Source organism: Triturus cristatus, chromosome 3_1, assembly GCF_964204655.1.
Source record: "Triturus cristatus chromosome 3_1, aTriCri1.1, whole genome shotgun sequence".
NCBI classification, from domain to species: domain Eukaryota; kingdom Metazoa; phylum Chordata; class Amphibia; order Caudata; family Salamandridae; genus Triturus; species Triturus cristatus.
In genome coordinates, this window is record NC_140583.1 from 219,590,314 (window position 1) to 219,603,420 (window position 13,107).

Genomic DNA, 13,107 nt, shown 5'->3' on the forward strand with positions numbered 1-13,107 from the left:
ACAGAAGAATCCCTTCTTAGAACTATCAGTCTCTCATTGGGCCTTGAGTAGGCGTCATAAGTCCTAATAATACTGGCCCTCTTTCACAGCAGGGGTTGCATGCGAACCCTCTTGTAGCAAAGGCCGTAAAAGCCACGTGGGAAGCCTTCTATCTTTGAATTTGATGTATAAGCCTCTGCCCCCACACCCTATGCTTTTACCTGCTGGGACCATGTGCATGGGGCTGCTACAGCACATAACCCCTCACCCCAGTTGTAGCCCTGCTGGTGAGGCCCGCACTGGGGCAGCCAATGAACATGTCCTCCCTAGTGGTTGATCGCTCTTACAGACCTAAATAACAAGTTAACCCCTTCAATGCTCTTAACGGAATGGTTCCGTCATGAGCATCGGTGCTCCTCTGCTCATGACGGTACCATTCCGTCAAAAGGACAGGGGCACGAACTCCCTCTTCTGCAGACAGCAGAGGGATTTCTTTTTCTCCCCCAAAGCCTCGGGAGCTGGGGAAGAGCTTCCCCAGCTCCCGAGGCCCACCTTGCCGTTTCTGTGAACTGACGATCAGCGCGCACGTCGCGCTGACGTCATTTCACAGAAACCGAAACTGAAATGAGCCTTTAGGTTCGTTTTGGGCCCTTGCCTGTCGCAGGTACTTGGGCCTCCTACACGAGTGAGGCACCATTTTTATCAGGAGACCCGGAGGAACGCTGCGTGGTAGGAATTTTGTGTCAGCCCAGTGATGCCACAACTTTCCCACAGAAAAATGTGTGAAAAAAGTGATTTTTTCAGCTAAATTTGAGGTTTGCAGGGGATTCTGGGTAAGAAAACGTTGGGGGATCCACGCAAGCCATACCTCCCTAGAATCCTCTGTGTGTCTAGTTTTCATAAATGTATAGGTTCGCTAGTTTTCCATAGGTGTCGGCAGAGCTAGGGTTCAAAAACTACAGGTAGGCACTTTGCAAGAAAAGGGTCATTTTTCACTGTGAAATGTGGTGTGTCAACCTTGCGGTTTAGGCCGTTTCCTGTCGTGGGAACTAGGCCAACCCACACAAGTGAGGTATCATTTTTATTGGGAAACGTAGGATAATTCAGATTTGTAAAGCAACTGTTATTACCTTTTGACTTTCGATGCATTTCTGCCTTCCAAATGAAAGACAATGTGTAAAAAAGAAGTCATTTTGAAAAATGACCGATAATTCTCATGCTAGTATGAGTATTCCCAATTTCGGAAATGTGCAAATATCTACTGTTTCTCTCTAGATTTTGTTCCAATTTCAGAAATACACAGGTGTTTTTCATACCGATTTTTCCATGTATACATTTCACAGAATAATTGCTATATACCCGGTACATAATAAAAAACCATTGCAAGTTGCTGCTCAGTTTTTGGCTCTGGGTTCGTCGGGTTCTTGGTGAACCTACAAGTCCTATATATCTCCACAACCAGTAATGTCCAGCGGATGTAACGGTATATTGCTTTCAAAGAGCTGTCATAATTAGAAGAAGTTACAGGTGAAAACGTTGACACAAAGGCTGTATTTTTCAACTAATTTTCAATTTTTCCTATATTTAACTGTTAGTTTCTATAAAGAAACCTTGAAGGATCTACACAAATGACCCCTTGTTGAATTCAGAATTTTGTCTACTTTTCTAAAATGTATAGCTTTCCAGGATCCATTTTTTTTTTAAACTCTTTTTATTAACATTTTCATTTCCAACCATTTCTGCAATACCATATCGTTTTACACAGTGTACTTTACATCTTTCTCTTATCAGCCTGTGTCGTACAATAATGACCCCTTTCAGTTTCCCCAGTCCCTTTGCACCCGCCTCTGTAACCACCTCAAAACACCTTCCATCAGTGCTCTTTATACACACCCCAGCTAGTCGGAATTATCCGATAGGGCTTCTTCCTGTGGGGGCAGGATCCATTATTGCTTTCATACCCATTTCTACCATTAACGGGAAGGAGGTTGAAAGCACGGAAAATAGCAAAAATAGGCTATGTCCCAGAAAAATGCCAAAACTGTGTAAAACATTTTGGTTTTCTGACAAAAGTCTGTAATTCCCTAAAAGCTAGGAAAATGGTGATTTCAGCCTCACAAACCCTTGTTTGATACCACTTGCAGGGAAAAACCCAGACGCTTTAATTTGTAGCACTTTTTTCCCAATTTTCCCCAAAAAACAAAATTTGTTGTATTTTGGCTAATTTCTGTGTCACCTCCAGCGCAATCCACAAACCCTGGGTACCTTTAGAATCCCCAGGATGTTGGAAGAAATGGACGCAAATTTGGCGCGGATACCTCATGTGGTCAAAAAGTTATAGGGGCCTAAGCGCAAACTACCCCAAATAGCCCAAAAAAGGCTTAGCACAGGGGGGTGGGGGGAAAGGCCTAGCAGATAAGGGGTTAATGGGTCTCAGCAGGGCCGGCTTTAGGGCAGTGCGACCGGTGCTGCCGCACTGGGTGCCGATTTGTGTAGGGGGATACTGACCTCAGTGCTGACACGTTCTTGTGGACGATTAGGTGTACATAGGTGGGGGCATTACCTTTTTATTATAGGCTTTATTGTTCAGTGACTGCAGCGCCTAACTTCCATCCCCAAGTACTGAAAATCAAAAAATATGTTGCAGTCGTGGAAATATCTATGGTTTTGCAGTTGTCATTTTGTTGACAATTGAAGTATGAATCACGTTGGAGAGACAGAGGACAGAGCTTGTGTATGTCTTTATCATTCATTATGCAAGTGAAACCTAATAACGTTGAAAAAAGGCCTGAGGTGTTAAATCTTCTGTGATAATTAAATGAATTGATTTTTGAATATTAAAAAAGCCTGTAAAATTCAATAGTGCTTGCTTCTACAGTTTCGAGAATCACTGAGTTGGTGCACTGTATTTTATTCCCCAAAAATTAAAAACAGAGTAACAAGACTTACCTATAGATTCAAGCGATAGTATCTGACCATCTCTTGTTGGAACTGCTGTAGGAGTGGGAAAACCTTCTTCCCTCAGAAACATCATCACGCGGGTCTGTACATCTATGAGGTTTTCATCCTTACTCTCTTGGCAATTGGTTATTTTGAGGACGAAATCCGTCACATTTGTAGTTTTCTCCAGGTCTGTAGTTACTATATGAAAGTTTTGGTCATCATAGCTGGGGAGCGGCTTGATCTTAAATACCTTTAGACCAAATAAATCTTCAACCAAAAGTGTGGCTTGTGTGTCACTCAACGCTGGCTTTCCCACATCATAGGAAGTTTGGGACTGATTGTTTGCCATCGACATTTTATCTAAAAAAATAAAATAAACATTTCACAACTGATACGTGGCTAGAACGTCATATTAAAGAAGTACTACAGAGAAAAGTCACACATATTAATCAAGGTGAAAGGAGAACTTAAACCTTGAAAATCTTATTGGACACATCCATATATTTTGCATGATTCATAAACATTATAATGTGTAAAGCAGGTGTGTACATGTGGAACACTGTGTTGGGTGAAGGTTATCAAACTGCGGCTTCTCCTTCGTTTACCTGGTGAATGCTATGGATTCCAGAAAGGGGTGTGGCCCCTGTAGCCCTATTTACCAACCCCATTTAAGATGATGGTGAGCCCTAGTAAGAGAATAGGACTTCAATTCACAATCCAAGAAGAGGCTGCGTCTTTGTTGTGAGGTCAGTTCCTGTCAGCGTCATACATGAGGTATTTCCATGTACGTGATATGTTGGAACACATTTGTTCCCTATTTTCTTTTGTGTTCTCCATCCCTTTGCTTCAATATTTTGCCCCAGATTTTTGCTTCTGGTTTATAAAAATATTCTGATTTTCTTCGCATGGAGTTCTTTCTTGGATCTTTTTTCTCCTTCCTGATGCCAGGAGTAGCTTGGTGCCTTGCTGTTTTTCATCAATCCAATCTTGATTTTTGATGAAGAGCTACAAGATTGCTATGGTTTATTCTCCATTTTGGGGTTTCATTCTCATTCTGAGCCTCTTAGAGTGACTTAACCCTTTTCATGCATATTATTTTGTGCAGGGTGGCACCAGGGCTAATGGGAAGAGTCACCATGCCCTTTGGCAGCCTTGCCCTTTAGCAATCAAGACGACAATATTTCAGACCTTTTTAACATCTGAACGGTGAGAGCCATTAACCTATAACAGTCACCCACCAAATTGAAAATACTAAACATAAGAACATTCCATACATGTTGGTTTCCTTTCATGCTGAAAAAGCTTTAGACCAGGTGATGATGTAAAGTGAGGTTGGGCCCTAAGCCCACAAGCAAGGTCTTGGCCAATATTTCTCAAAAATATCAAAAGCTGTGCTTGATGGACGTGATTTGGGACCAACAGCACTTCAGAGGGGCACTAGAACAGGATGTCCATCTCTGTGTTACTTTTGCTCTGATCATGGAACCACTGGCGTTCCACATTATGAAGGAAGAGGGAATGAGAGGAAGTCATTTTGTTCTGACATTTAATTCATTAGACACTTAGGGGGTCATTATGATGGCGGAAGGCCCACCACCACCAGCCATGCGGTGGCGGGCCTTCCGCCATCGGACCGCGATTTCCCCCCGCCACATTTTGATGGTGGGGGGGATCCAGACTGCCACCGTGGCGGACTCAAAGACCGTCCGCCACGGAACTGCCACAGGCAATCGTTCCGATTGCCTGGCGGAGCGGTCTGCATCCATAAAATGGTGGGGGTGCCTAGCAGGCACCGTTCTCCAAATTAGGATACTGTCTTCAGCCTGTAGACCTGTGGGGGTTAAACCGCCATTGAAAGGCTGACGGGGATTTGTTTTGGGCGCCCATTGCGGGCCCCCCTTGTGTTTGGGGGTGGTGTTTGCGCACTGGGGGTTTCTCATGGCACCCCCCTACATTTCACTGCCAGGCACCGTGTGGTGCCTTCTACATAGTGCAGTGAAATGCACAACATGCATTTTTAACATCGCGGAGGGTGCTGTAATCAGCAGCACCCGCCACAATGTTAAAGTGCAAAATGCCACCGCCATGGTGGCGGTCGCATCCAAATTGGGTGTGCGGAACCGCCACATGCATGGCGGGCGGTCCCGATTCCCAACACGATGGCAGGCATACTCAGGTCCGCCCGCTATCGTAATGACCCCCTGAGTATGCTCAGGCAAGAAGCATGTTTCAAAGTAAACGGGATACATGTGATCTACTGAATTTGACAGTGACACAGGCAAAGGTCAAGAGATTGATAGCTCAGGATATGAACATATGGGTAGGCAAAGCAATAAAACGCTTGGTGGTTAACATCACTCCAGAAGTATCTAAAACAGCTTTTCCCAAACTGTGGGTTGCCAGACGATTTCTGGTGGGTCACAAAAGAGCAATAAATAAAGACATGTTTACGTTTTGCATTTGTGTTGTCACATTTGCTGTGCTTCTAAAACAGAGGTCAAATGTCAAGCTATGCCTTCTGACAAATTGCTGCTTCTTTTAACTTGGGTATTGGTGTTTACTTTCTTTATATGGCTGCAACGTGAGAGGAGTATTTAAAGCAACATTTGTGACGATCTGAAGTAAAGTGGAGGCAGAGCCCTCCCCTCACGGATGTCTCTGGGAAATGGTGCGAGAATATTGTGGACAAGCACACGCGCTACTCTGAGGTCCAGTGGATAAGTACCAGACTACACGTTGGTGGTGCCATGTTGCAGGGATTGAGCAGGGTCAAAGATCTATACTTGGGCTCATAGATACTTATTAGGCAGGGACCGAGTCATCCTACCACCTGAGTACTCATGAGCCCGGGAGCGACTAGCTATAGTGTCTTACTTGCCATCCTACTCACTCACAGAGTAATAAGTGATTAGACACCCAGGAACAGAAAACTCCCGACTCTCCAAGGAATCGCGGTTGCAGGACACACCCTTTCGCTCGCACACTTGTACTAGTCCACAATAAGGTCCGACGGAGACAAGAGAAAGGTTTAAAATGCTTATTTGAACTATCCTGCTCTAGTATGCAGTATACCTGCCACAATGAATAAGAAAATGCCTAACACAAATACAGTCAGCATAGTAAGTAGTCCATAAATCATCATAAGAACCGTCATTATACAAGACAGGGTGACCTACACCTGCCCCCCGCCTCTACGGAAGCAAAATTATTATATATCAAAAGATCTCTGGGTGGTTGCTGTAGATCCCATACCTTAGCATGCACAGATGAAAGTTCTACATCGCAGGTTCTGTCAGGATCTCTTCTCTGGAAAGGTTCCTCTCCAAGTGTGTTGTCACCTATTCATGCATACCTATATGGCAGAAGTATGTGTTCTCAAACAACAGCTGCATTTGTGTCTTTTGTCTAGGTGCTGAGGCCTGACCAGAAACAAATAAGAAGTGGCATTGTTATTTGACCTTGTCTATGGTGTTTAGGCTAAATCCCAGGAAAAAACAAAGCAAAAACAAGGGAAGGTTCTCTGTGAAAGTACAATGTGCCACTAAGCAAAATAAGTTTGTATAGTAAAGTGCGCAAAGCAGGGGACAATCTGCAACATACTCATGCTAACATAGGGAAAAATGACAATGGGCCTGCAGGGGACATATGACAGCACGTGGAGTGTAAAGCAGTACACAGCTGTCTGTAAATGACAGTGCGCTTCTGCATGATGCTTTTGTAAGATATTCGCGACACTGTGCTCCAAAATGCACCACCAGCTACATACTACACCCTTACCACTCTTCTGCTGAATACATTTGCTACACTTTATGTAAGCAAAAAGATACTTTATGTAAAGCTAGGTTTTTTTACATTTAGCTATGAGTTCAGTGATATAACACTGATGTAGGCACCACCACGAAAATTGTTCCAGTACCACTGGTGCAAAGGTGTTGAACTATGTCTCAGAGTCCAGTTTTTTTACTTCACAAAGCCATTTCAACAAGCAATGTCCTCACTATACGTAATCATACAAAATCATCCCACTTGTGTATGACTTTCACACTTAAATTGAGATATAGGGATGTGTCCTAACGGACACAACTGCTGACTTTGGATCTGGTGAACCAGCTTTGAGTCCAGGCATTAGCTGGGGGCAATCACTTAGGGCCAGATGTAGAAAGCTTTTTGGCAGGCGCAAATGGGATTTAGACCCGTTTGTGCCCGCAAAAAAACAGTGGCCCATGTACTATTCCTATTTTGCGAATCCCACCACTGTTCCATACACAGAGGCCATTTTACAAAGAACACAATTCTAGCTGTTGCGTTTTTCTGCGCATCAAGCGGGTCTACCATTACGCTTGCAGCATTCTGTACAAATCACATCTAGGTGTCCCGCCGTATGGGGGTTGTTTATTGTAATTACTTTCATTGTAATTATTGGTCATCGATTTCATATGTCACGAACATCTGGGCACACAGTCATTCGCCCAAGATGGCCCCACTAGGATGCCAGATGCAGCGGCCATTTTGTGTAAGACATGGACTAGTTGTCCTAGCAAGCATGACTTGGCGGGTACGGAACTATTTAATGGCTACCGGGAGACAGACGCGGTAAGATGCGGTCTCCAGGGGTGCCATCAGGTGATTTGCCAAGAGGTGCGCTTTGACGAAGTAAGTTTCTCCAGACGAATATGACCTGATTTCTTGCAGTTCCGTTTTTTCCTGTGCACTAAAAATACTTAATCTTCCTTCCAGGACAAGTCGAAGCACTGGGAGAAAACCTTCCTCAGTTCCTCTCTCTTTTAACCTCTAGGAAACTTAAAATACAAAATCTATGTCCCCATTACCATTCTAGGGTGTGACTACAAGCCCTTCTACCCCTGCAGGTTATGAGGCACATTTCTGCCCAAACAAAAGCATGTGTCAGTGTTATGTATATATTTATTAGTTATATGTCACGTAGTGTTTCTTCATGAGTGTTTTTATTTTGTACATAACCACTTATTTTCACCAGACATCGTGTGTGAAACTATTCTTCCACGACGAATGAACAAGTAATTGATAAGTACACCAACTATAAAGGAGTTCATTGATCAAGATAAGACGCCGCATGTGTTCAGGACCTGCCAGCTTGGCTGGTAGGCAGGCGATTTTTTATTTTCCTTTTGCTTTATTTCCCACAGATACAGCATGTCAGTGTATAACCATATGTATTAAGTACTAGGTGTATACACATTAGGGGGCCGATTCCGATCCTGTATTTTTTTTTCCCGTACGACTCGTATCCGTATTTTTTTCCGTACGAATCGTACAAGTCACGTCCGACACGTGAAGTACGATTCGTACGGGAAAAAGTACATGCGGATTGGCCCGATCCGTACGAATCGTAGTGGGAAAAGTTTTACGAGACAGACCTGGACACTTTTCCGTACGAATCGTAAAAACACAGTCCGAGCGTACAAGTACCATCCGGACCGGCTTACCGATTTACGATATGTATGGAAAACGTCCGTCCCGTACACGGGGAATGACTCGTGTAAATGCAATGTCTGTGTACGCACTGTACAGTAGCAATGTCGGTGTGCGCACCGTACATAAGCGATGGCGGTGTACGCACCGTACATAGCAATGTCGGTGTACGCACCGTACATAAGTGATTTCGGTGTATGCAATGTATATAGCGATGGCGGTGTACGCACCATACATCAGCAATGTCGGTGTACGCACCGTGCATAGCGATGGCGGTGTACGCACCGTACATCAGCGATGGCGGTGTACGCACCGTACATAAGCGATGGCGGTGTACGCACCGTACATAGCAATGTCGGTGTACGCACCGTACATAAGCGATTTCGGTGTGTGCAATGTATATAGCGATGGCGGTGTACGCACCATACATCAGCAATGTCGGTGTACGCACCGTGCATAGCGATGGCGGTGTACGCACCGTACATCAGCGATGGCGGTGTACGCACCGTACATAGCAATGGCGGCGTACGCCCCGTACCTACACAACGCATGGGACCGTGTGTCTGTACGACTCGTACCCCTGTACCGTACTGAACCACGGACACTGGAAAACAGCACAAGGAGGGTCTATTCGACTCGCACACCACCACAAAACACGTCTACACTACACAAAAAATGGAAAGGACTCACCTGGACACATCCAAACCCGCAAACAGAGGGGCAAACTCACAACCACCTCTTATGACACACCCACCAAAAATTCAAACTGAGCCACACCCACAAATGGACCAATAAAAAGGGCCCACACACAAACCATGAGCCTTTGCAACAGACTCACTGCAGCTACAGAGCACACACCAACAACTGCACCCATCCACCTTACCATATACACCTTCACACAACCTCCTTCACACATACCCCCTCTACACATTCACACCCACACCATAACATTCAGACCCACACACCCACAACCCTCCACACCCTCACCCCCCACCATGCCCACAGACAAGAATCCAAAGTTCACAAGGGAGGAGCTGGAGATCCTTGTCAATTAAGTCATCAGAGTCGAGCCACAGCTGTTTGGAACATTGGTCAGACAGACCAGCATAGCTGAAAAATCACGCCTGGGGCAGAGGATCGTCGATAGGGTGAATGCTGTTGCACCCATCAGAAGGACCAGGAATGAATGCCAAGCCAGGTGGTACCATCTGCGGAGGGCGGTCAAGCGCAAAATGAATGAGGACTACGCTCAGAGCAACATCACTGGAGGTGGTGCGCCCCGCAGACCAGTACATTACCATCCCTGGGAGGAGAAGGTGATGGCCATGCTTCCGCCGGTGGTAGTACATGGACTCCAAGGAGTTGCAGAGCCTGGTGAGTACACAAACAACTTACGTAACATGGGGGTAATGCCATCCACACCCCAACTACACCAAATGCACCCAACTACCCCCAAGCCATCACCGGCCAGAACCATATTCAAAAACTACACTAATGCCAATAACCTGTGTATGCCCCATTGAGAAAGCAAGGCCATGCTACGTCCCATTCTACATGAAGCACCAACCCAAGAATGGATGTCTGGTATGCTGGGAGGGTGGGTGGCACAAAACACATTGTTGAACTCCATATCAGACACAATTGCCCTCATCCCATTTGGCCCAGCTACATACCCATGCACCATGCGCAATGCACAGGGATTGGGAAAGTACTGACAAGATAGCTCACACTCGGCCTGGGTGTAGGCAGCACAAGGCCCTCCTGTGACCAGTGCAAACACAAACACCAAGACAACAAGGTTAGATATCTAGGACAGGAACTCACACTCACTGTCATGGCAGCATGCTCCATGGGGGGACAGCTACATCACCTGGGAGCCCCACTGCCAAATCACACTACACCCACCAGCAGGCCCTGTCACACACACCCCTTACACAAGCAGACACCACCAGGAAAGGCAATGGATTTACCCACTGTCACAATGGACATGCAACACAACAAGACCAATACATAGCCGAAGAAGCATCCAAGCCACAAATCGACATGTCAAAGACTCAGGAGAACATACCAATCTGTCCCCCGCAACATACCCATCCACAAGTGAACATTGAGGAGAATGCTAGGCACATACAACTACCTGGAGGAACAGTGCCAACTTGAATGTGTATGAAACATGCTTGTTGCATGAAACAGCATTAACATTGTCTGTCTCTCACACACAGGGCAACGTGATGAATATCCCCCCAACAATGGGGGGGAAGAATCACAGTCACAGGCTCGGGAGGAACCTGATCCCACCGGCAGCGATGCCTCTCAACACTCCGCGGATGACCCAGACCTACCTGGACCCTCTGGTGTCCAAGCCCCTGCAGAACCTGGTTCAGGACCATCTGTGTCAACCACCACCCCCATTCCTGCCACATCCCAGGAGACACCGAGGAGCCCTGCCCGCAGTGAACAACTGAGCCAGTCTGACCAGGAGGGACAAGGTGCGGCGGGCACCCAGGAGGAGGCAGACAACACCGACACTGCCATCCCTCAGGGGTCCCGTAGACCCGATGTGCCCACAACGGCAGGCCAGGCTCGTGTGGGCAGGGGTGGTGGGAGTGGAGGCCGGCAGAGGCGAGAACCTGATCAGCCAGCTGAAGGGACCGGTATGTCACACATCCACAACATCATGGAGGCATACCGGCATGACACCAGGGAGTTCAGCCAGGTAGTGGTGACCCTCACAGAGATCAAGAACCAGCAGGCCGAGCAACACGCCAGTCAACAAGAACACCAAGGACGGATGGAGGCAAGACTGGCTGAGCTCCTGGCGGTGCAAAGGGACATAAGCCATTCACTCCATCGGATCGCCGACAACATGGCCAACCCTCCCTGTGCCACCAGGCGAAGACCCCCACCAGCCACAGGGAGGGAGGAGGAGGAGGATTCGTCCGACAGAGCGTCCCAAGCATCGTCAAGGCCTGCATCTGAGGGTCTGCGAGGAAGGTGGGTCGTCCACAGTAAAGACCATGAGAGGCAGCGGCCCATCCACATCTCCCAGGTCACCTGGCCTGGCACCTGGCCTTCATGTGCGACAGCATCACCTCATTGACTGACATCATCTGCCACATGGACTTGCTGGTCACAGTCTGACCAATGATGCCAAACACTGTGGTCTGGACTCTGATGAGTTCAAATGCCAAGGATCCCATCTCCCCCTGTGAACTTTCGATTCTATGGTCCCTGCATAGCACCTTTTTCTGTGCACAAATCACGTCCCAGAGCTATAAATAAAAAATTAAGACATGAAATTTTATGTTGCAGTCATTAAGCATGATTACACAACATACGTGTGGGGATATGTCGAAGTATGCCTGAGTGTGGAACAAACTCCAGCCATCCCTACACTTGGATCTGAGTCCGGTCGAGGACACACATGGGTCACAATGTATCACAAAATACAGACATGGAGCCCAATACTCACAAGTGATGGCCTCAAGATGCTGAGGGGGGGCTTGCAATACTGCTCAGACAGACCAATTTGGAAGAGTATCATGAAGGTGTAGAGGTCATGGGTCAAGTTGATGTGCCCGGGGAGGGAGTCCCAGGTCTGTTTGGCGAGGTGGGAGAACTATCTCCTGCATGCAGTTTTTATGTGGATGTGATGAATAGTGGCCAGGACAAGGTGGGCTGCATGGAGTTGGGCCAACGGGGTGTTGGATGACAGACATCCAAGGTCGGTGTTGGGTCTGGGGTTGTGGACTGCCTCCTGAGTGTGGTTGAGGAGCCTGAAGGTGATCCTGCAGCACACAGTGAGCCATTGTACCTATCTCAGGTGGACGGTGATGGGGCTGGGGTGGGGGATGTTGCAGATGAGGTGGGTGGATGCACCCAGGATGTGGACAACTTCTCCTGCTGTTTTGCTGTTGTTCTCCGTAGAGGCCGGTGCTGTAGTTGAGCCGGCTGGTGTTGTGGACCAGGGGAACGGTCTAACTTGCCTTGGAGTGGATCCATCTGTGGGTCATTTGCAGCATGTGGGGGGTGTTGCAGCATGAGGTACAGATGGTGGTGAGTTGCATGGTAATTGTCAGCGATGGGTCTATGATGAACACCAGCTTGCGTGCGTGGCCACTGGGTGCTGGTGCGGTGCACAGACCAGTGGGACACAAGGAGTTGAGCCAGCTGTAAGGGGACAATCCTCAGATGAGGACTACTGTGTCCAGCCTCAGGTGGCTGATGTTCAGCCATTCCTCAACGGATCTCATGCCTTCTTGAAGTTTTGATCTGGCAATGGCTGGGTCTTTGGTGAGTTGGAGGAGCATCTGGGTGTCAATGGCATACGAGATGATGATGAGGTCGTGTGCGCATGTGATGGTGGAGAGGGGGGTCATGGAGACAGTGAAGATCGTCACGCTGAGAGAAGAGCCCTGTGGCATGGGCCAGATGACCCCAGTGTACTACATGTTGCAGGGTGGAGGCAGACTCCCGGGGCCTTGCTGGTGAGCGACTTTCTGATTTAACTCTGGGCCCTCCTCTGGATACCAGTGTTGGAGATGTGTGAGCTGACAGTGTGGTAGCACATGGTGTAGAATGCCATTGAGAGGTCAAGGGTGGTGGCCTCACCATTGTTGAGCATGGCAAAGTTGTCGTTGGTGGTGGCAATGCTGACGGTTGCAGTGATGTGATTACTGTGGAAGATGGTCTGGTGTCGGTTGCCTGGAGAAGGTTGCATGGAGGAAAATTGTC

At 47.3% G+C, this 13,107-nt stretch overlaps 1 protein-coding gene across 10 annotated transcripts in view; it reads right to left on the reverse strand.

Annotated features, from left to right (window-relative positions):
* Positions 1-13,107, reverse strand: part of HYKK (hydroxylysine kinase) — a 326,821-nt gene that overhangs the window by 149,357 nt on the left and 164,357 nt on the right. For 8 of the 10 annotated variants that reach the window (XM_085643707.1, XM_085643705.1, XM_085643712.1 and 5 more), the window contains one exon: positions 2,929-3,282. In XM_085643707.1, coding sequence (XP_085499833.1) covers positions 2,929-3,277 — 349 coding nt within the window. In that variant the 5' untranslated portion in view covers positions 3,278-3,282. Of the gene's footprint in view, positions 1-2,928; positions 3,283-6,174; positions 6,342-13,107 lie in introns of all 10 variants that reach the window. The other 2 variants (XM_085643709.1, XM_085643708.1) reach the window with 1 other exon arrangement.